This window comes from Eretmochelys imbricata, chromosome 1 (assembly GCF_965152235.1).
Source record: "Eretmochelys imbricata isolate rEreImb1 chromosome 1, rEreImb1.hap1, whole genome shotgun sequence".
NCBI lineage: Eukaryota > Metazoa > Chordata > Testudines > Cheloniidae > Eretmochelys > Eretmochelys imbricata.
This window is the reverse complement of record NC_135572.1, coordinates 335,818,282-335,838,598: the sequence shown is the minus strand read 5'-3', so window position 1 is coordinate 335,838,598 and position 20,317 is coordinate 335,818,282. Positions and strand designations below refer to the sequence as shown.

Genomic DNA, 20,317 nt, shown 5'->3' with positions numbered 1-20,317 from the left:
AAGATACTCAACATAAAGTGGGAGGAATCATTGCATTAATGTCGGTGTCCTCACAGAGGCCAACATCTTCAGTGCTGAGGCCCTGATTATCTAGCACCAGCTGAGGTGGAGCAAGCACTGTGTGCGCATGCCTGATGTACGCTTACCAAAACAACTGCTGTATGCCCAACTCATGAAAGGAAATGGGGAGGCCAAAAGAAATGTTTTAAAGACACCCTCAGGATAAACAGCAAGAGATGTGGCATCAACACCAAACACTGGGAGACAGCAGCCAAGGACAGGGATAATTGGCGAAGATTTGTCAGAGAGGGAATGTCCACTTTTGAGGAAAATCGCCTTGCCCTGGTCGCAGAAAAATGCCAGAAAAGAAAGGAAAGACAACTGTTACGCAGCAATCGTGGCCCAACCCTGTCTTCCAACACCACCTGCAATGTCTGCCAACGAGCCTGTGGCTCAAGAATCAGACTCCTCAGTCACCAAAGGACCCATGAAAAATAAACCTCTGAAAGAGGCAAAGAGTCCTATGGCACCTTATAGACTAACAGACGTATTGGAGCATGAGCTTTCGTGGGTGAATACCCACTTCGTCGGATGCATCTGTTAGTCTATAAGGTGCCACAGGACTCTTTGCTGCTTTTACAGATCCAGACTAACACGGCTACCCCTCTGAAGTTGTGAAAGAGATCATCCTCGATCTCGAGGGATCGCCTACGAATTTAAGTATCACTAACAATGGGTAAATCCAGAAGTTACACCTATACCTATTATTAATAGTATTAAGCCCCTTAACCCCCCAAAATAGAAGTCAAACGTGCCTCTGCTCCAGGCTGAGTAATGGTTTATCTCCCTACCACAACTCCAGCTCTGCCCCCTGATTTCGCTGCGGCATCTAGGACAGACTCCTGCTCTGACCACTAGTTGTCACTGTAATCCACACACCTTCGGGGTGTGCTGTTCTGCCCCATCTACTGGTACCGAGATCACTTAAAGAAAGAGATAAAATGAGTCTGCTACCAGCCACTTAACTTGCGGCTCATGCTTTAAGCTGCAGGTTCGATCCCGCCTGCCGACGACTGGGGTCTGTCAGTGTTACATCATGTATGTTGGCATGTAACACCACCCCCGGTGCGCCCCCCAGGAAATTCGTACCCTCACCGAGCTACCCATGGTGCCCACCCTATGCATCTCACCACACTGCCAGGGCGTGCGCCCCCTTGCACAGTGCACCTCTCCACGCGTGCCCCACACAGTGCGATCCCCCCCCGCAAATACCTCACGGCTCCCGCAGCCCAGCCCCCGCTTCTTTTTAGCCAGCGTCTCTCCCCCTCGCGGGCCCAGCCGCTGGGCTGAGGCGTCTGTGCCACCCGGGGCTCCTCTTGCCTGATGTTTCCTACCCAGTCAGGTTCCTCCTCCGGGGCGTTTTGTTCCCCCTAGCAGCTGCCTCGCAGCCTCGAGCCGCGTGTTCACCACCCCCAGAGCGTCTCGGGTCGCCATGGAGACACAGCCACCTCCCCCCCACACCCGCCGCACAGCCTCGCTACCTTCTTTCTCCCTCACTTCTGATTGGTGACAACGTCTCCCCCTCTGTCCAATAGGAGCAGAACACGGAAAGACCTCCCCCTCCCCCGTGGTTCGTGGACAGAGAACTAAGGGGCGCTGAGGGGTTGTGATGTAGCCCGCTGGGATTTGTAGTTCATCCTTCTTCCTTTCTCTATGAAGTTGCTGTGGCTCCGAACTACAAGTCCCAGCAGCCACATCGGCTAAAGGGAGGTGGGGAGCACCAGGCGGCGGCACCCACCACGCTGCCAGCCTAGACCCTGGCCGGGGACCTGTTCGCCACCCCCTCCGCCCGCTGCGAGTTATGTGCGGGAGCTGCGGGTGGGGTCCCCTCCTATGAGCTGTGCGCCCCAGCCCTCGGCCAGGGCGGGCCCCATAGCCCGTCCCTGCGGTGCCCGGTGGGGGGCAGACCCCACCCCCGCCCGCGGTGCCCCGTTCCCATAAGCCGCACCCCGCGCGGAGAAGGGCGCCATCGCCGGCATCAAAGCTGGGCAATATGCGGCCCCCCTGCCCGGGCTGGTGGCACCTGGGGGTGAGGGTGGCAGGTGTCCCGCGAGGGCTGTTGAGCAGCGGCGGCCCCTGGCGAGGGGCGAGGGGCGGCAGCTGGTCGCGCTCTGCCCTGTTCGTGACGGGCCCCTCCAGCGGCTGCGGGAGCCCGGCGGGCCCCGAGGCGGGCAAGAAGAGGGGCAATAAGCCCCTCAAGGAGTGGACGCTGATTGTCAGCCCGTTCGGCCAGCTGAAGGTGCGGCTGCCCTGCCACGTTACCGTGCGCCCCCTGGACCCGCTCCGCTACCCGGCCGCGGACAGAGCGCTGGTCACTGTCAGCGGGGTGGACAGCAGCCTGCCCCAGGGTGTGGACCTGGATCGCCTGCAGGTGAAGTACGACGAGGCGCTGAAGGAGATGACGATTGTCTCCGACCACGTGGACAGCAAGGCCGCTGTTGTTGTGAAGACACCTGTGAAGTTTGGTATGTGAGGTGTAGCTGGTTCAGATGTAGTATTCTGTTGTAGCTGAGGTGTGGGTATGTGCGCTGTGTGTCCAATCCCTGTTCTCCGCACAGTGAGACATGCACCTGTGTCTCCCTGGGTTCAGGCCTCTCCTGACCTCCCTTTTTGTAAGACTGACAGTGCTGTTGCAATAGTGCCAACCTCAGGCACTCAAAAACCATGAGTCAGGTTCTCCACAAAATCATGAAACTTTTTTTTTAAAGGGTTCCTTTTCTTTTCCTGTTGGTTTCATGGAATCACAGAATCATAGAAGATTAGGGTTGGAAGAGAGGCTTTAGGGTACACTGACTTCTTATTTTCAAACTTTTCTGTGCAACCATAGGGGCTAGAAATGTACATTTTTATTTGAATGAAAACGGAGATATACATGCCATCTTTTGATTCCAGCAGCTGAAGCTGTAAGAAAAACACCAGGTATTCTGAGAGTTGGCAACACATCAGCAGGGGTTGTTGTTGTTTTCTAGTTGAACTGGCGATACTACTGATAGTTGGCTGTGCACACTTGCAGTTCACGGATTTTTCGCACCAGATGTGGTACATGCAACCAACCCTCCAACACAACCTCCAATGGAGTCAGAGTCATGAGCTCTACTAGCTTGTGTTCTTTTGGGTGTCCCATCTCACCGGTTACAAAAACTGGAAGACAACAGTGTTTGCAGTCATAGAGACAGGAATGCCAGGAGAGGCCTCTTCTTTTCCAGTACAATTCCTATGTCATCCCTTAGCAGTGAGAAACTCCCTCTGAATCCAGACAGTGCTGTGAGTACAAATCCTACAGACAGCTCAGCTGTACTGCCCAGTCTTGCTGGAATATGTTTAATAGTGGTGGTGCTGAAAGCCAGATCCCTTACCCCCTGTCCGCGCCCCCTCCCCCAGAGCTGGGGCCGGGAGCAGGGCCGTGTCTCCGGGAAGGGGGGACCCGGACAGGGCTAAGGGGGCCAAGGCTGTGGTCACAGCAGAGGGGTGAGGGGGTGTGGTAGCTGCATGCAGGGCCAGAAGCAGAGGCGCGGGTCCAGTGGCCAGGACCCTCAGGCACAGGGCGAGTAGCTGTGTGCAGGGCCAGAAGCGGAGGCGCGGGGCCAGTGGCTGCATGGGGGGCCAGAAAAGGAGCCGTGGGGCCAGTGGCCAGGACCCCCGGGCATGGGGCCAGGACCCAGTGTGCGGGGCCAGGAGCGGAGCCCCATGTAAAACCTGGTGGGTGCTGCAGCACCCCCACCCCCCCCCGCCCGCACCTCTAGTGTCCGTGCCTATGGTACTACCACCAAATGTGGTAGTTGCTAACCAGGCTTGGGCCAATAGCCATATTATTCCTTAACTGCTTTGCACCAGAGATGAACCCCAAATTTCAGCTAGGCCCAAGGGCTGTTATGTGCCTAAATTCATAAATGTTTGAGGCGCTCACACTACTGAAATAAGTACCATAAATGCCTGTTAAACAATATGCAAACATCTTTTTCATAGGCTAATACCTTCTCCCTATACTTACTCTGCAGATACGTTAGTCAATGTACTGATTTCCCTGTGCCCCTTCTGCCGCACGTACACACACTGTATATATAGACAATATTTGTTATCTGAAATTTGAAGTGTACTTTTGAGATCATAGGAATGGCATATTTTGAGATGATTGAAAATTTCAGATGGAGGCATACTCTGTGGATTATTCCCTCTTCCCCAGGAGGCTATAATCCTGTATTGGCTATACTGCCTCTTTTAACAATCTCAGAAGTTGGAAGGTATTTAGGCTTGCAATATTATCAGTTTATCAAGGAAAATCATGTAAAATAACTCTGGGCTAACAGTGAAACAGAAAGTGACCGAGCTTTGGAAGATGTGGTTGTAGAGTATTTTCAGTGACTGCTCTGTTTTTCTTCTACGTGTAATTATTGTAGATTGAGACCAGATATTACAGTGTTTTAGAACTGTTATTTGTTTCTCTTTAGCACTAAGAGAGCCCCATTTTTGCTTTCACTATTCTAGATTTGGATATCAAGACATCAGGAACTGGCTGTGTGAAGATTCAGAAAATAGACTGTGATAGCTGCAGAGTAGAAACTGAGAAGGGGACTAGCATTTTACAGTCAATAAAGGTACAAAGAGCTCTTCTTCCTCTATACTCATTATTTTAAAGGCAACTGTTTATTATGGAATACAATATTATAAGGCCAGAATCTAGTCTTGAAGACATGGTATGCAGCGCACATGCAAGAACACTTGCAGATGATACAATAGCTGATTTCATTGTTTTTTAGTGCACTGATTACAATATGCAAGTTAATAATCATAGATTGCTTGAGATAATGAAGTGCTGAGCACCCTCAACAACAATTCAAGCCAGTAGGCCAAAATCTGTTCTCCCAAAAGTCAATGTCAAAATTGGCCTTGACTTCAGTGAGTGAAGGCTAAACCCGGTTGTGAGTTAAGGGTGTGCAGCATCTTCCAGGAGGAGCTTGGTCCCTCCCAGGATCAGCCTATGATGTTTTTGTTTAAATTAGTAACAAGGAGAGTTTTCTTTTGGATCCTTAGTTTTTGGTGTTGAGATCATTATATTTCTCTTGACTTTTCAAGTTAATTCAATTAATCACTATCACACACATGCCCTCTAGATAAGTTTTCAGCCATAGATTTGTATATAACTTTCCAGCTAAATTGCTGACATTAATATTACCGATAAATACCATACATTGTGTTGACCCCTTTTTACCCCAAAGATTTCAGACTTCTCTGCACAGTACGCTTTTGAACTCATAGTGGGTCCAACTCTGCTGTAAATCAGGATTAATTTCACTTAAATCAATTGAATAGTATAATTCATAGTATAAAATAGTATACAAATTAATGTAATTCAAGGGAGAATTGGTCCCAGAATGTGTTTTCAGACACATTCACTTCTACCTATTTTTGGTAGCCAAAAATGCAAAAAAGAGAGAGTTACTTTAATTTCAGTGGTAGACAGTCAGGCCCTTAATGGGAGATTTGTCATTAACTTCAAACGGGATCGGGTCCTACACTGACCAAGCTTTTTAAAAGCTGTGTACCATTTTCCCTCCAGATTCTGCACTATCAGTACTGGACCAGAACCCAATTGTGCTTGGTGCTATACAAACACAGAAAAAAGAGAAGGCCCCTGCCCCAAAGAGCTTATAATCTAACTATAAGACAAGAGACAACAGATGGGTACAAACAGACAGAGAGGGAACTACATGGAAACAACACAACAGTATTGGTCAGCGTGATGGGCAGTGGTCTCAGCATGCCAGCAGCCTAACAATTGTGAAGATTTTTGTAGGCATCATGGAAAAGAAGAGTTTTAAAGAAGGATAATGAGTTAATTTTGCGTATGTTTACAGGGAGCTTCTCCCAAGTGTGAGAGGCAGTATATGTCTAAAACAAACATTTCAGTTTACTAGAATACAGGAAAACTATAAAGCACTAAATAATATATGAAGCAGGATCTGAATGAGCGCTCCCCTTGATATCTAGTGATGCAATGGGGGAAAAGACTTTAGGAGCAAACCATGTTTGTGTAGACGTGCCTAGTCTGCCTAAGTGCGCAGCATGATGGAGCTGCTTTGCCAGAATGATCAATTTTGGCTGGTCTTGGATTACAAATTACTCAAGTATTTGAATGTAGGGGTAATGAAATCTTGTAATCCTTATTGTACAAGTAAAGGGTAGCAGAACTGTTCTTAGCATGCCCTGATTGAGGGTTTCCCCTAAACTGAACCTCACTCGCTAAGCAGAGGGTAGGGATGTCAAATCCCAGTGAAGAAGAAAATGGGTCGGGACAGATGTTCCTACTTGATGATATGGATGCTGCTCAAAGAGTGCTAATGACAGAGCTGATTAGACTCAATAGAGAGTCCTTGTTTCTGGTTGGTGATTCCTAGAGCTGTCAGGTCTGGGAGCTAAGCTTGAGGGCAGGTCTACACTACAGGCCGAATCCACACTCTGACCCGCCAAAATGACAGTAGATCACTCTCCAATCGACACCTGTACTCAACTCCCGACAAGAAGAGTAAGGTGCCGTCGACTCTCCATCATAGTTTAGAGTAGCCTTGGGATTTCTCTAATCTGTACCAGCTGACTGAATTCCCCTTGCCATACCTCCCTGGGGGCAAGATGACAATCACTGGAGTATAACACGGGATCCCTCCCCTCTGGACGTGCTTCTGGAATGCACCCTGTGCTAGGACCTCACTGGAAGAACCTTCAACTGGGGAGATCTGGCTCCTTCATACCACCGTAGCACAGATGGGCCACAGTAGGGGAGAGAACTTGACCTGGAATGTTTTGGTTTTTTTTGTTTTTTGGGGGTTTTTTTTTTGGTGGAGTTAATTTAGTAAGAACATAAGAAGGAATCCAAGGACTGGATTCAAACATTTGCTAGAATGAAATGTCACTGGACATTTTTATATGACTTTCCTTTTTTAAAAAAAACGTAGCACTAGTTGCATTTACTCTTGCACTACTATGTGTCAACATGGGCACACTCATGCAGACACTAAAGTCCATGGGGCTACTCATGTGAGTAAAATTATTCATGTAAGTGTATGCAGGATCGGGGCTTATGATCCTAGTAAAATTACAACATCTCATTACTTAGTCAAACCACGAATTTAGCTTTTAGCCAATTTTTTAAAGTAGTATTCTGGCAATTAGAAAAAACTTACAAAGTTATATAAGTCTACTGTATTTATGCTGCTGATTTAGAAAATGTCCTATTATAGCAGTTGGAAGAAAGATGATTAGAAGAGTGATAAAGCGATCTTAACTACTTAGAAGTGCATAGTCTACAAGTAACTGAAGTTTAAATTACATTCTAAGACCGCAGCCCTTCAAAATGATCTACAGAGTCTGAGCTGTATTCCTGCATAGTGTTCCCTTGACATATGTGGGACTTTGTATCCATGTTCTATTGCCCTCTACTGGATGGAATCGGGAAGTACTTGACTGTGCATTATAGAAATCTTCTGTCTCACTTCAGTGGTCACATCCTATCTACACACCATTGTGATCGTGGAGTGTCATGTTCCTGTTCTAGAAATGGACTAGTTACAGAGCTTGTTTATACACACCAGATATGTTCATCATAAGATCTTTTAATGCTTTGTGAGGTATGGTTGCGGTTTGTTTAAAAAAGATATTTTACACAAAATGTCACCTAGTGGCTAAACAGTATAATACAGGTTTCAGAGTAGCAGCCGTGTTAGTCTGTATTCGCAAAAAGAAAAGGAGTACTTGTGGCACCTTAGAGACTAACACATTTATTTGAGCATAAGCTTTCGTGAGCTACAGCTCACTTCATCGGATGTGCTCAAATAAATTTGTTAATCTCTAAGGTGCCACAAGTCCTCCTCTTCTTTTTGTAGTATAATACAGTTTAGCATTCCAGTTCAGGGAGGAAGGAGGCCCCTTCCCGCTAGATGAGAACAAAATATTATGCAGTCATTCCAAACCATTGATAGGGTGGTCTATTAGAGGAAATGATTGTGTGTGTATTCAAGAACACCAGCGAAGGCAGATTTTCACAGTCACTAGTTCTCAGATTCATAGTTATAGGTCTCAGCAAGTTATGCATTGTTCTTTTTAATCTTCTTCAGAAGATGAGCTGCTGCTCAGTGCTGTCACATCTGAAATATATAATGTCTTTAGAGCTCATTCTACATTCAGCAAGAAATAACGGCTGTTTTGATTTCTTCTTCTCCCAGTTTTTCTTTGGTCAGCAGAGTCCTTCCTGCATTGAGAAATAGGGCTCAAATCAGGAAAGATTAGACTTATGAATTTTTTTTGGAGTACAGTAACACTCTCAGTGTGTGATGCGATGCTCAGATACAGTGAGATTATACAGAGGTTGCTTACCCCTCTCATCAAGTGCACAGCCATACCTCAGGTTACCCTGCAGACTAATTGAACAAGAATTTTAAAATAGAATCTCATCTCCTGGGGTATGGTTTATTAATATAGGTTATAGCCCAATATGTGCTAAGGAAGCCATCTATACTCGTCAGTTTCCCACAGGTCTTCCTGTCAGTTTCTCACTAGGTTCTGCAAATAGTCCTTCATCCCTTGTGGCAGGGTTCACAATTGTTTTATATCTGGCTAAAATGCAGGAGAGTTTGATCTGAGTAAAAACTGCAGGATATACTCCCTATATAATAATCTGCATGTCCAAGCTAAAGTCCTATTTCATCTAGGTCCCAGGATGCAATGCAAACAAACCCCAAAGCCCATCCTCTTTTAAATATTACCTTTGTATATTCAGAACTCAATGCTTTTTTCATATTTTCTGCAGGTGATTCATTCATTCAACCATCCATTGGTTCTACCCTAAATAATGAAATAAGCATGGCATAATAGCCTGAATTTGTTAGCCAAACATCTTTACTTTCCTTCGCATGCCTTTAGTATGCGTTTCATCAACAGTTAACATATAAAGCTACCTTGTGGATATGATTTCTGATCAGGTTGGGAGCCAAAAATGCATGATTTGTAGAGAGGAGGGTAAGAAGTCTTGGTGGGTCTTTCACACGCCCGAGTAAGATATTACATAGTGACACTTCCATCTCGGGAGAAGCTGTGTGTCCTTAAAGCTGCTGAGTAAGTAGAGTGATCATATCAATTTCTGAGGAAGGGGTGAGAGAAAAGAGGGTCACAAATATGAATGATATTTACACTCACTTTTGCTGAAGACTTATTTGTTCTCAAGCTTTAGACCCTCAGCTGCCTCCGACCCTAATATGCTGAGCATTTTACTGGTCTCACTCTCCTGGCTAGTATTTACCAATAGAAAGTGAAATTGGTAAAACTTGGTAGTGGTAGATTTTAGGACTTGGGGCAAAAATTACCCAACTTCTATCAATGAAAATTACCAAGTGACTTTCTCATGCTTGATATCTGTACAACATAACATTTTAGCACAAGCTTGGTATTATTGGAAACCTCACATTACAGGCTTTCAAGGGACATGAACCACAAAATATTGCAAAATTATTGGCATTAAAATGGTATTTTTTGTTTTAAAAAAGAGAAATCATGTTGCCATGTATTATTTCCACATTTAAGTTAGTGTGACCATTTGGCTCCAAAATAGTTGCTTTCAGAAGAAGAGAGCTGGGCAGAGTGATCCATTTGTGTATATCTTGAATCATAAGAAAAAATGAATTTGTTTTTAGTCATAGTGGAAAGATGTTTACTTCAAAATTACTTAGCGCACTTGGCAGTTTTCCAGAAGAAGCTCAATAAGTGGAATTGCTGAGGTTTGCAGATCAAGAGTGATTTGAACAGTGGAGTTTGAAAGAACAAAGATAAACAGAATCTGAAACTAAACTATTTTGATACATACGTATAATTATTTTTCAGAGTCATAAAATCCATGTACGAACTAAAGGAGGCAAAGTGATCGGTCTGGGAACTCTTCATGGAAATGCAGATATTCATGCAGCAGAAAAAAGTGTAAGCAAAAAGTGAAGTCTTCGGTTTTGGGGATTGTTATATTTATAATTCAAGTTGTCTGATGTAAAGTAGTAAATGCTGAGGAATGTTTATGTACTGCAACTTGATTCTGATCAGCTAATCTTCATCTCATTCTTACCTTGTCTACCCTCCATCTGGTTGTTGAGTCTTTTTCATATACTTATGGCTTGTCCACGCAATGCATTAGTCCACACCAGAGGGATGTAAATTCTAATGCACACTAATATATTGCGCACTAATTGGCCTGTGAGGACCCAGCTGATGTGCACTAAAAGTTCCCTAGTGCATGTTAATGTACTGTAGTCCTGTTTGAAACACGATTACTTTAACACACACTAGGGAACTTTTAGTGAATGCTAGTAGTGTCCACCCTGGCCAGTTAGTGCACAGTATGCTTGTGCAGTGGTTCTCAACCAGGGGTACCATACCCCTGCGGGTGCACAGAGGTGTTCAATAAAATAAAACCCAGCAGGATCTTCTTAAAGGGGATAAGGCAAAATGCCACATTTATTGTGAATACAGAAAGAATCATAGTAAGCAGTTAGTTATAACTATAACATTCTATTCAAGTTCATATTTATTCACACATTCATTCATACACACACACACAGGTTCTGCAAGGTTGTTATCATAGTTACCAGCCTTACAGTTGCTCATGCCAAGCCACTGGCCAGGTGGCCTGGACACAAGGAGGGAACAGGGCCTTGTCAGAGGCACATCTGATGCTCCTGGAAGTTGGTTTGCAGAATCAGACCCCAAAGCTCTCACTTTCTAGAGTCCGTTTTTATAGGAATTTATTCCTATGCCAGTCTATGGGAATTGCTTCATCATGCTGTTGCTGAATCAATCAGCAGATGGCACATTCCTGACGGCTCCATGCTGCCAGATGTTATCTTGTTCTTCAGTTCTCCCATCCTTGAGGCTGTTGGGTGGATTCCAGTCTGTCCTCAGGGGGTCCTCTGGTTGTTTCCAGTTGACGCCTTCTTCAGCCAATCGACACTGGATTCTTAGGCTGGCACCTCCCTGGTCATTCATTTATTATCCACACCAAGCATCCATCCACATCCTCTATCTCTATTTTAATCCCAATTGTTAACAAAGCGAGATAAATACAACAAAAGGCGGGGGGGTCTCTGGGTGCTGGTTTCTGTTGTTACAAAGTATCGCTTTGAGTCTCTCTCTGTGTGAGTAGTTGTTATTACAAAGTATTGCTTTGAGAACAGACTCTGTTTTAGGGTGTACTAACACAATTAGCAGCTTGCAACATTCACGTAGAGGGAGAGAAACAGTAAACACAAGAGACCAAAAACCAAGAGACCTCTTAATTAGTAATACCCTGGAACTTAAACTATGGGGAATCAAACTCATTTGTGATTTTAATACAGAACTTCTTTAATATGATCCAACATAACAGAGGTTTTTCAGGGGGTACATAAACTCATCTAGATGTTTGCCTAGTTTTACAACAAGCCACATAAAAAGCACTAGCGAAGTCAATACAAATTAAAATTTCATACAGACAATGACTTTAGACTGCTCTATATACTGTACACTGAAATGTAAGTACAATATTCATATTCAACTTGATTTATGTTATAATTATATGGTAAGAATGAGAAAGTCAGCAATTTTTCAGTGAGTGTCCTGTGACGCTTTTGTATTTTGATGTCTGATTTTGTAAGCAAGTAGTTTTTAAGTGAGGTGTACCTTGGGTGTACATAAGACAAGTCAGGCTCCTGAGAGGGGTACAGTAGTCTGGAAAGGTTGAGAACTACTGTGCTAGTGCACATTAGAATTTATACTCCTCTGGTGTGGACTAATGCACCATGTAGACAAGCCCTTAGACTGTTAGCTCCTCAGGGCAAAGACTGTCTTTTTCTTATATATGTGTACACTGCCGAGCACAGTGGAGCACCAGTCCTGATTGGGGGCTCTAGTCACTACACCAGTACAAATAATAATAATAATGAATAAAGCCTCTCTCACTTGTGGAGAGATTAGAGGCTGGAACTCAAGATTTCTTATTTTGTCTTTTATAAAGTATGTCAGTTAAATTACTAAACTAAAATTCAAATCTGGTATCTTGCTGACAAGACTACTTTTTGTATCTTTTTAACTTGCTTCATTTTAAATTTTGCATGCGAGGTCAGTCTATAAATATGAATTCTACCATAGTAGATTTAATTTCTAGTTTTTGTTAATATTAAATAAAAATAGAAATCAATCTCCTTTTATTCTAACAGGAACAAATTAGCTATGGAATAAGTAGATGCAACTCTGTCAGTTCCAGCTTAGTTGTGACTCCTTTCATTAGGAGTAAATTGTCCAACATTTTCAAATATGGGTGCCTAAAATAGTCATCTGAATCCATATATAAGCACCCAGTTAAAAGTGGCTTGATATTCAAAAGTGCTGACCACCCACAGCTTCTATTGAAGTTAATGGGAGTTAAGCATCTCTGAAAATCAGTAGATTTATTTAGGTTCTTTAATATGGATTTAGGTGCCTAACTCTAGGCAACCAAGTTTGAACATGTTGACCATAACATTTTAACAAAAATTGTGTACGAGATAGTGTACAATGGATCATAATCATATCTAATAATTTCAGGGCTGTAAGGTCAACAAAACTAAAGCAGAAAATGGTTTGTGTATATCTGGGTAGTTGTTTAGGTAAAATGCTGAATGGGAGTATGTAATACTAATCATACAATGTGAACTGAAGAGAGTGGTTAATACAAACCTTTTTTAAAGTAGAAATAGTTCATATTTTCCAGCAGATGGCATCATAAGGCAAGTTTCATGCCACTGTGCTTTGTCTGTCTGTCTTAATGGTAAGAGAGATAAGAGTATTCTGTACAGCTGCCATTCCTTGGACCAGATCTGGACCCCTGCTTCAGTGGTGCAAAGGGACTTTAAAGCTGCCCTAACCAAACAGCTGAGAATTCCTCTGGCTATGCTGGCACTATGGTACCCCAGCCTGGCCTTTTAGCATACAGTCATCTGGAGGAAGGATGTGACTGGACCTTGCTGTGGTGCTGTCATCCTTGGCTGGTGTCATGATTCCTCTGAGGCCAGGTTAGAGCGCGCCAGGGACTGGGGGAGCACAAAGATGGTTTACAGCCACCATGGTGCCAGCTCTTCGTGTTCCTATGCTGAGCTCACCTGGGCCTGACCTGAGGATTGGGGCCCTTGTTTTTTCATATTGAGTAAGACTCAGAGTAGTGCAGGGGGCCATATGTCAAAGCAGATTCACTTGTTTTACAACATGCTAGCTTGGCTCTCTTCTCATATATGTTGGTGTAAATTAGGTTTAACATAAAGAAGTCATTTGTCATAATCTACTCTCATTTACATCCATTAATGTTACTCCAAATTTACACTGGTTTAACCAAGAGTAGAATTTAGCTATGGAGTTACAACAGTATAAAGCCAGTATCAGAGCAGAACTAGACACATAGGTATTTCATGTGTTAGAATGTGACAATTGTATTGTAAATACAAACTATAGCCTATCTAAAGATACTCTAATGTAGTGGATGCATTTAAACCTTGGAAATATTACTATTTTTTTACATAAATGTTCTGCTAAAATGGGATTTGGAAGCAATAAAACATTCAAATAAATTTCATACGTCTTTTAATATTTGGAAATGTACTTTTCTAAAAGCCCATAATAATTTACACAATATAGTTAAGGACTACTCTGCTCTCAGTAACACCTTTGTAAATCTACAGTAACTTTACATAGGTCAGTGGAGTAACTTTGAATTTACAGCCATGGCACTGGGAACAGAATTTGGCTGATCATGTTTATCTACAGAGTAAAATTTCTTAATGCAGTATTTGGGCAGCCAGTTTTTAGAGTGTGATATTCGGCTTTTCTCAAATAGCAGTTTCTGTTAGTAATCAGGCTGCATTATATCTGCCATGTGTGCTGTTGTTACACTTTTGTTCCATTAGTGGTAGTCATCATTATGTAGTTATGGGTTTGTCAGCATTTCCATTATAAACCAGGAATATGAGGGGTTTCTAGCTATGCTCTATAATTTCTTCTGGGCTGAAATTGGACACCCAAGATTTCAGCCGCAAAGGGAGTTGTTTTCTAAAACACTAGACAAAATGAAGAAAAATGAAGAAATGGTCAAGGTACTTATAAAACAAAGAATAAGAGCAAATAAATAAATAAGAAAGTGTGCTTTGCTTCTTACTTCAAGTATTTTTTATTGAGACTCAGAAATTAATGCTCTATTGCAAACTTGTCATGAAAACTTGCCAAGTCACAAAATCTACTCACTCCCATTTAATATACTGATGAATGAACTGATGATATTTTACTTGCCCACCTAAAGAAAATTAATGACCCTGTGCATGTAGGCGAAATGAGTTTTGCAAGGCTGAACTAATGCATCTAAAAAAGTATAACTGAGTTAAAAAAAGAATTAGATATGTTCATGGAGCATAAGTGCATAAGTGGCTACAAGCCAAGATGGAATGAGACACCCCCATGTTCCAGGTGTCCCTATATTTCTGACTGCCAGAAGCTGGGAATAGACAACAGGGGATGGATCTCTTGATAATTGCACTGTTCTGTTCATTCCCTCTGAAGCAAGTGGTACTAGCCACTGTCAAAAAACAGGATACTGGGCTAGATGGACCATTGGTCTAACCCAGTATGACCATTCTGATGTTCTGATCTTCACAGGAGGGAATGGAATTCCCCAAGAATTTCTGGCGGATAGATTGGTGAAAACATCCCACTTATTTCAGTGGGGAGTCATTAGCGAATCTACACTTGTAGGATCTTATATAACACTTACTTAACAAAACCAAACCATTCAGATTCTGCCAAAAATCCATAAAAGATAAACAATTCAACATGAAAAATAGTCACAGTTAGGAGCCACCCTGTTTTACCCATCTTCTTCTGTTTACAGTACGTGTCTTAACTGTGTATCCTGCACTTGTGGGTGAGATCTGAGGTGATTTTAGAATTCTGAGGTGCCTTGAAATGCTCATTCCTCACCTCAGTAACTTTCAGTAGTAACTAGCTGCCTCATTGCACTTCACCTCAATATCAACCCCTGCATCCAGTAACAAGTAAGCACATTAGCTGGATATCACTGTTAAAAATGTTAAGCAGTGAAATTATTAATAATGTTAATATTTAAATTGTCATCAGCAAGAGCCCGAGTTAATACCCCATGAGGATAAATGGGGTATTTCACACCTCTCAGAACTATTGTTTCAGGCTTTCTTTGCATATTCAGGAGAGCAGCTCTGCAGCTGTACACTTAGGGCTGTGTCTACGCTAGGATGTCTTTTTGCTAGAATTTTGCTGCCTATATTTCCATTGCACTGATAGTAACAGTGATGACTTCACTAATGTAGATGGGGCTCCAGGAGGTCACCACCATTTTAAACAACATGGCATCTAATCTTATGCTGAGTAGGTCTTGATAACCTGATGCTTAAAATGCCAAGCGCCACCAGTGCCATGGCTACACTAGCACTGCAACAAGAAGAAACTAAGGCCCTGTCTACTCTACAGAGTTAAGTTGACTTAAGTTAGATCAGTGATCATAAGCTGCTTTAATTACATCGGTTGTGCCCGACCACACAATTTTCCTTGCATTGGCGGAGCACGTGCACATTCAGTGCTCGTGATTGACTCAGAGAGCATTGCATTGTGGGAAGCTATCCCACGGTGCAACTCACTGAGCTCTGGGAGTGTGCTCACCATCCCATGATGCAGTTTGTTTTGTCCCATCATTTCGTGGGCTTCCCACTTCGTGTTGCACTGTTTTTTAGCAGCCCTTGTAAACTGTGTGCCCGCCATCATCTCTGCCTGAAAGCGTGGATCCTGCACTGCTGACCAGTCTAGTGATGAGCGTTATGAATACAACAGGACTGGTCCTGCTGTATTTCATAAGCTGTGAATCAGAAAATGAATCAGTGGTGCCTGCCCTGCTGTGTGCCATGTAAAGAAATAATTCAAGGTTGCTGCTGACATTCATGGAGCAGCTGCACATGGTGGACTGTCAGTACTGGGCTCGGGAAACAAGCACTGTGTGGTGGGATTGCGTTGTGATACACATAGGGGATGATGAGCAGTGGCTACAGAACTTTTGGATGCACAAATCCACCTTCCTGGAACTGTGTGGGGAGCTCGACCCAGCACTGCTGCACAAAGACACCAGAATGAGAGCTGCCCTCACTGTGGAAAAGCGAGTGGCAATCGCTGTGTGGAAGCTGTGGAAGCCAGACTGCTACCCGTCAGTCACGAATCCACCATGGGGGTTCTGGTGATGCATGTGTGCAGGGCTATGAATCGCCTCCTCCTACGAAGGACTGTGACTCTCGGTAATGTGCAAGAAATACTTGATGGCTTCAAGGCAATGGGATTCCCTAACTGCAGCAGGGCAATAGATGCTACACATATTCTTCTTTTGACCCCAGACCATCTTGAGAAGGAGTACATCAACTGAAAGGGCTACTTCTACATTGTCTTGCAGGCACTGGTGGATCACTGGGGCTGTTTCACTGACATCAGTGCGGGATGGTCCGGGAAGGTGCATGATGCACACTTCTTTAGGAGCACTGGACTGTATAGAAAGCTGCATGCTGGGACTTTCTTCCAGACCAGAAGCTTCCAGTGGGGGATGTGGAAGTGCCCAGAGTGATCCTGGGAGACCTGCCTATCCCTTGCTCCCATGGCTCATGAAGCCTTGCACCGGGAACCTAAACAGCAGCAAGTAGTGCTTCAACAACTAGGACCTCCCGGTGTACGTTAACAAACTTTTCTGCCGGGTCCCCACTGTATATCTGCATATACTGTTGTTAATTTCTTTCCCTTATCCGTCCCCTACCATATAACAAAATACATGAGAGCTCAATCTCCTCTCCCCATGAAGTATCAAAGCAAAATGCGTGCTTACCCATCCTCGTGTCCCCTGCTTCAGGCATGCCAGAGCCGGAGTGTTGGGACTGGCTTAGACCCCTCTGGAGTCAAAAAGACTCACTGTACTACCAGATGATCCTATTGTGTGTTCCACCTCCTCCTCCAATGCCATTTCCGTATCTACATTTCATCCTCTGAGTTGACTCCACTAGCCCCTGCCTCTAGTCCCCCCCGAAGTATCCACGCGGCTGTTGATGGTAGAGGTGAAGTTGCCACCAAGGATGGCGTGCAGCTCCTTGTAGAAGCAGCATGTCTTCAATGCTGCACCAGAGCAACGGTTGGCCTCCCTTGTCTTCTGGTACGCCTGCCTCAGCGCCTTGATTTTAGCACGGCACTGCTGCGTGTCCCTTTCGTGCCCCTTCTCCTGCATGCCACTAGCAATCAACCCATAGGTATCAAAGTTCCTAAGGCTAGAACAAAGCTGCAACTGCACAGCCTTCTCTCCCCACAGACCCAGTAGATCCAACAGCTCTGGTGTATTTTATGGGGGAGCACGTCTGTTGCAGAAAGCCGGCATGATCAGCTGGGAAGATGCTGTGTGAACTGTCTAGGCCGAGCAAACAGGAAGAGGAATTTCAAAAATTCCCAGGCCTTTAAAAGGGGGAGGGGTACATACATGTGTATCTTCAGGGCAGAGGAGTTCAAACTGATGACCAGACCGGTCAGGTCAGGGCATTGTGGGACACCTCCTGTAGGCCAGTTAGGGTGACATACAAAAGCGCAGTGTCTACATTGCAGCTATGTCACTCCAACTATGTCACAAAAAGCCCTATGTCTTTTGTCAAGGTGGTTTTATTATGTCAGCATAGCAGGGAAGTTACGTTGGTGGGAGGAGCATTTCAGTGTGTACACCTCCATTGTTTTGTCAGTGAAAGCTGACTTTTGTTGACAAAACTGTGTAGTGTACACAAGGCCTTAGAGGGAAAGTTTTCAGAGGCATAAAGAGCAGTTAGGCACCGAAATTCCATTCACTTTCCATCCTAACTGGAGTGCCTTTGAAAATCTCTCCCTCAACTTTTTTAAAAATGAAAGCTTAAATTCTGGAACATAATTTTGAGGGAAGTGCTGGTTTGTGTGGCGACTGCCACAGCTTTGGAATTGCTGAATACATGGAATCTTGATTGTAACAGAGAAGTTTAGTTTTAAATGAAATGATATTTAAATTACTTTTCAAAAGTTGGCAGCAATCCGTGAACATTATTGAATTATATGAGGTCTGAGACCAAATATCACTCTCGCTGTGCACTGTGTATGAAATATAGGGTTAGAGTCTGGACTGTGCTTCTAAAGGCTAAGCTATAAACCATCTTTGTGCCTTCCTGATCTTAGGCTGTCTGGGGGTTGGAGAGGCCCAGGTCTAAGGCAGCCTCCCCAGACTGCCCTATGGGTTGCAATGTTGCCCAAAATCTCTGTAGTGCTGTGACCCTGCCTCCAACATGCCTCTCCTTCCTTACACCATCTCTGCTCCCAGCATGCCCCTATGCCAGGGCTTGTAAGGATGTCCTCAAGAGCTGTCTTCCACTCTGCATGCACCAGTGCAGTACCCCCAGTGAGGTACAGGGCTCTTAAGGCCCCTTTATGCTGCATTGGCTGTTTTATGTGTTTTCTTCTTCGACCACGGGATGGTGTTCCAAGAAGAAGGAGTGCTAGGCAGAGATGGGCTCCACTTAACAAAGAGAGGGAAGAGCATCTTCGCAAGCAGGCTGGCTAACCTAGTGAGGAGGGCTTTAAACTAGGTTCACCGGGGGAAGGAGACCAAAGCCCTGAGGTAAGTGGGGAAGCTGGGTACCGGGAGGAAGCACGAGCAGGAGCGTGTGAGAGGGGAGGGCTCCTGCCTCATACTGAGAACAAGGGGCGATCAGCAGGTTGTCTCAAGTGCCTATATACAAATGCACAAAGCCTGGGAAACAAGCGGGGAGAACTGGAGGTCCTGGCAAAGTCAGGGAATTATGATGTGATTGGAATAATGGAGACTTGGTGGGATAACTCGCATGACTGGAGTACTGTCATGGATGGGTATAAACTGTTCAGGAAGGATAGGGAGGCCAGAAAAGGTGGGGGAGTTGCACTGTATGTAAGGGAGCAGTATGACTGCTCAGAGCTCAAGTATGAAACTGCAGAAAAACCTGAGAGTCTCTGGATTAAGTTTAGAAGCCTGAGCAACAAGGGTGATGTGGTGGTGGGAGTCTGCTATAGACCACCGGACCAGGGGGATGAGGTGGACAAGGCTTTCTTCCGGCAAGTTGCAGAAGCTACTAGATCGCACGCCCTGGTTCTCATGGGCAACTTCAATCATCCTGATATCTGCTTGGAGAGCAATACAGCAGTGCACAGTCAATCCAGGAAGATTTTGGAAACTGTAGGGGACGATTTCCTGGTGCAAGTGCTGGAGGAACCAACTAGGAGTGGAGTTCTTCTTGACCTGCTGCTCACAAACTGGGAAGAATTAGTAGGGGAAGCAAAAGTGGATGGGAACCTGGGAGGCAGTGACCATGAGATGGTCGAGTTCAGGATCCTGACACAAGGAAGAAAGGAAAGCAGCAGATTACGGACCCTGGACTTCAGAAAAGCAGACTTTGACTCCCTCAGGGAACTGATGGGCAAGATCCCCTGGGAGAATAACATGAGGGGGAAAGGAGTCCAGGAGAGCTGGCTGTATTTTAAAGAATCCTTATTGAGGTTACAGGGACAAACCATCCCGATGTGTCGAAAGAATAGTAAATATGGCAGGCGACCAGCTTGGCTTAACAGTGAAATCCTTGCTGATCTTAAACACAAAAAAGAGGCTTACAAGAAGTGGAAGATTGGACAGATGACCAGGGATGAGTATATAAATATTGCTCGGGCATGTAGGAATGGAATCAGGAAGGCTAAATCACACCTGGAGTTGCAGCTAGCGAGGGATGGTAAGAGTAACAAGAAGGGTTTCTTCAGGTTTGTTGGCAATAAGAAGAAAGCCAAGGAAAGTGTGGGCCCCTTACTAAATGAGGGAGGCAACCTAGTGACAGAGGATGTGGAAAAAGCTAATGTATTCAATGCTTTTTTTGCCTCTGTCTTCACGAACAAGGTCAGCTCCCAGACTACTGCACTGGGCAGCACAGCATGGGGAGGAGGTGGCCAGCCCTGTGTGAAGGAAGAAGTGATTCGGGACTATTTAGAAAAACTGGACGTGCACAAGTCCATGGGGCCGGATGCGTTGCATCCGAGAGTGCTAAAGGAATTGGCGGATGTGATTGCAGAGTCATTGGCCATTATCTTTGAAAACTCATGGCGATCGGGGGAAGTCCCGGAAGATTGGAAAAAGGCTAATGTAGTG

The 20,317-nt window shown here is 44.6% G+C and overlaps 1 protein-coding gene across 2 annotated transcripts in view; it reads left to right on the top strand.

Annotated features, from left to right (window-relative positions):
* The first annotated feature begins 1,775 nt into the window (after nucleotides 1–1,775).
* FAM185A (family with sequence similarity 185 member A) overlaps nucleotides 1,776–20,317 on the top strand; it is a 77,110-nt gene continuing 58,568 nt past the window's right edge. For both annotated transcript variants that reach the window (XM_077835959.1, XM_077835951.1), the window contains exons 1-3: nucleotides 1,776–2,525; nucleotides 4,546–4,655; nucleotides 9,928–10,020. In XM_077835959.1, coding sequence (XP_077692085.1) covers nucleotides 2,054–2,525; nucleotides 4,546–4,655; nucleotides 9,928–10,020 — 675 coding nt within the window. In that variant the 5' untranslated portion in view covers nucleotides 1,776–2,053. The remainder of the gene's footprint in view (nucleotides 2,526–4,545; nucleotides 4,656–9,927; nucleotides 10,021–20,317) is intronic.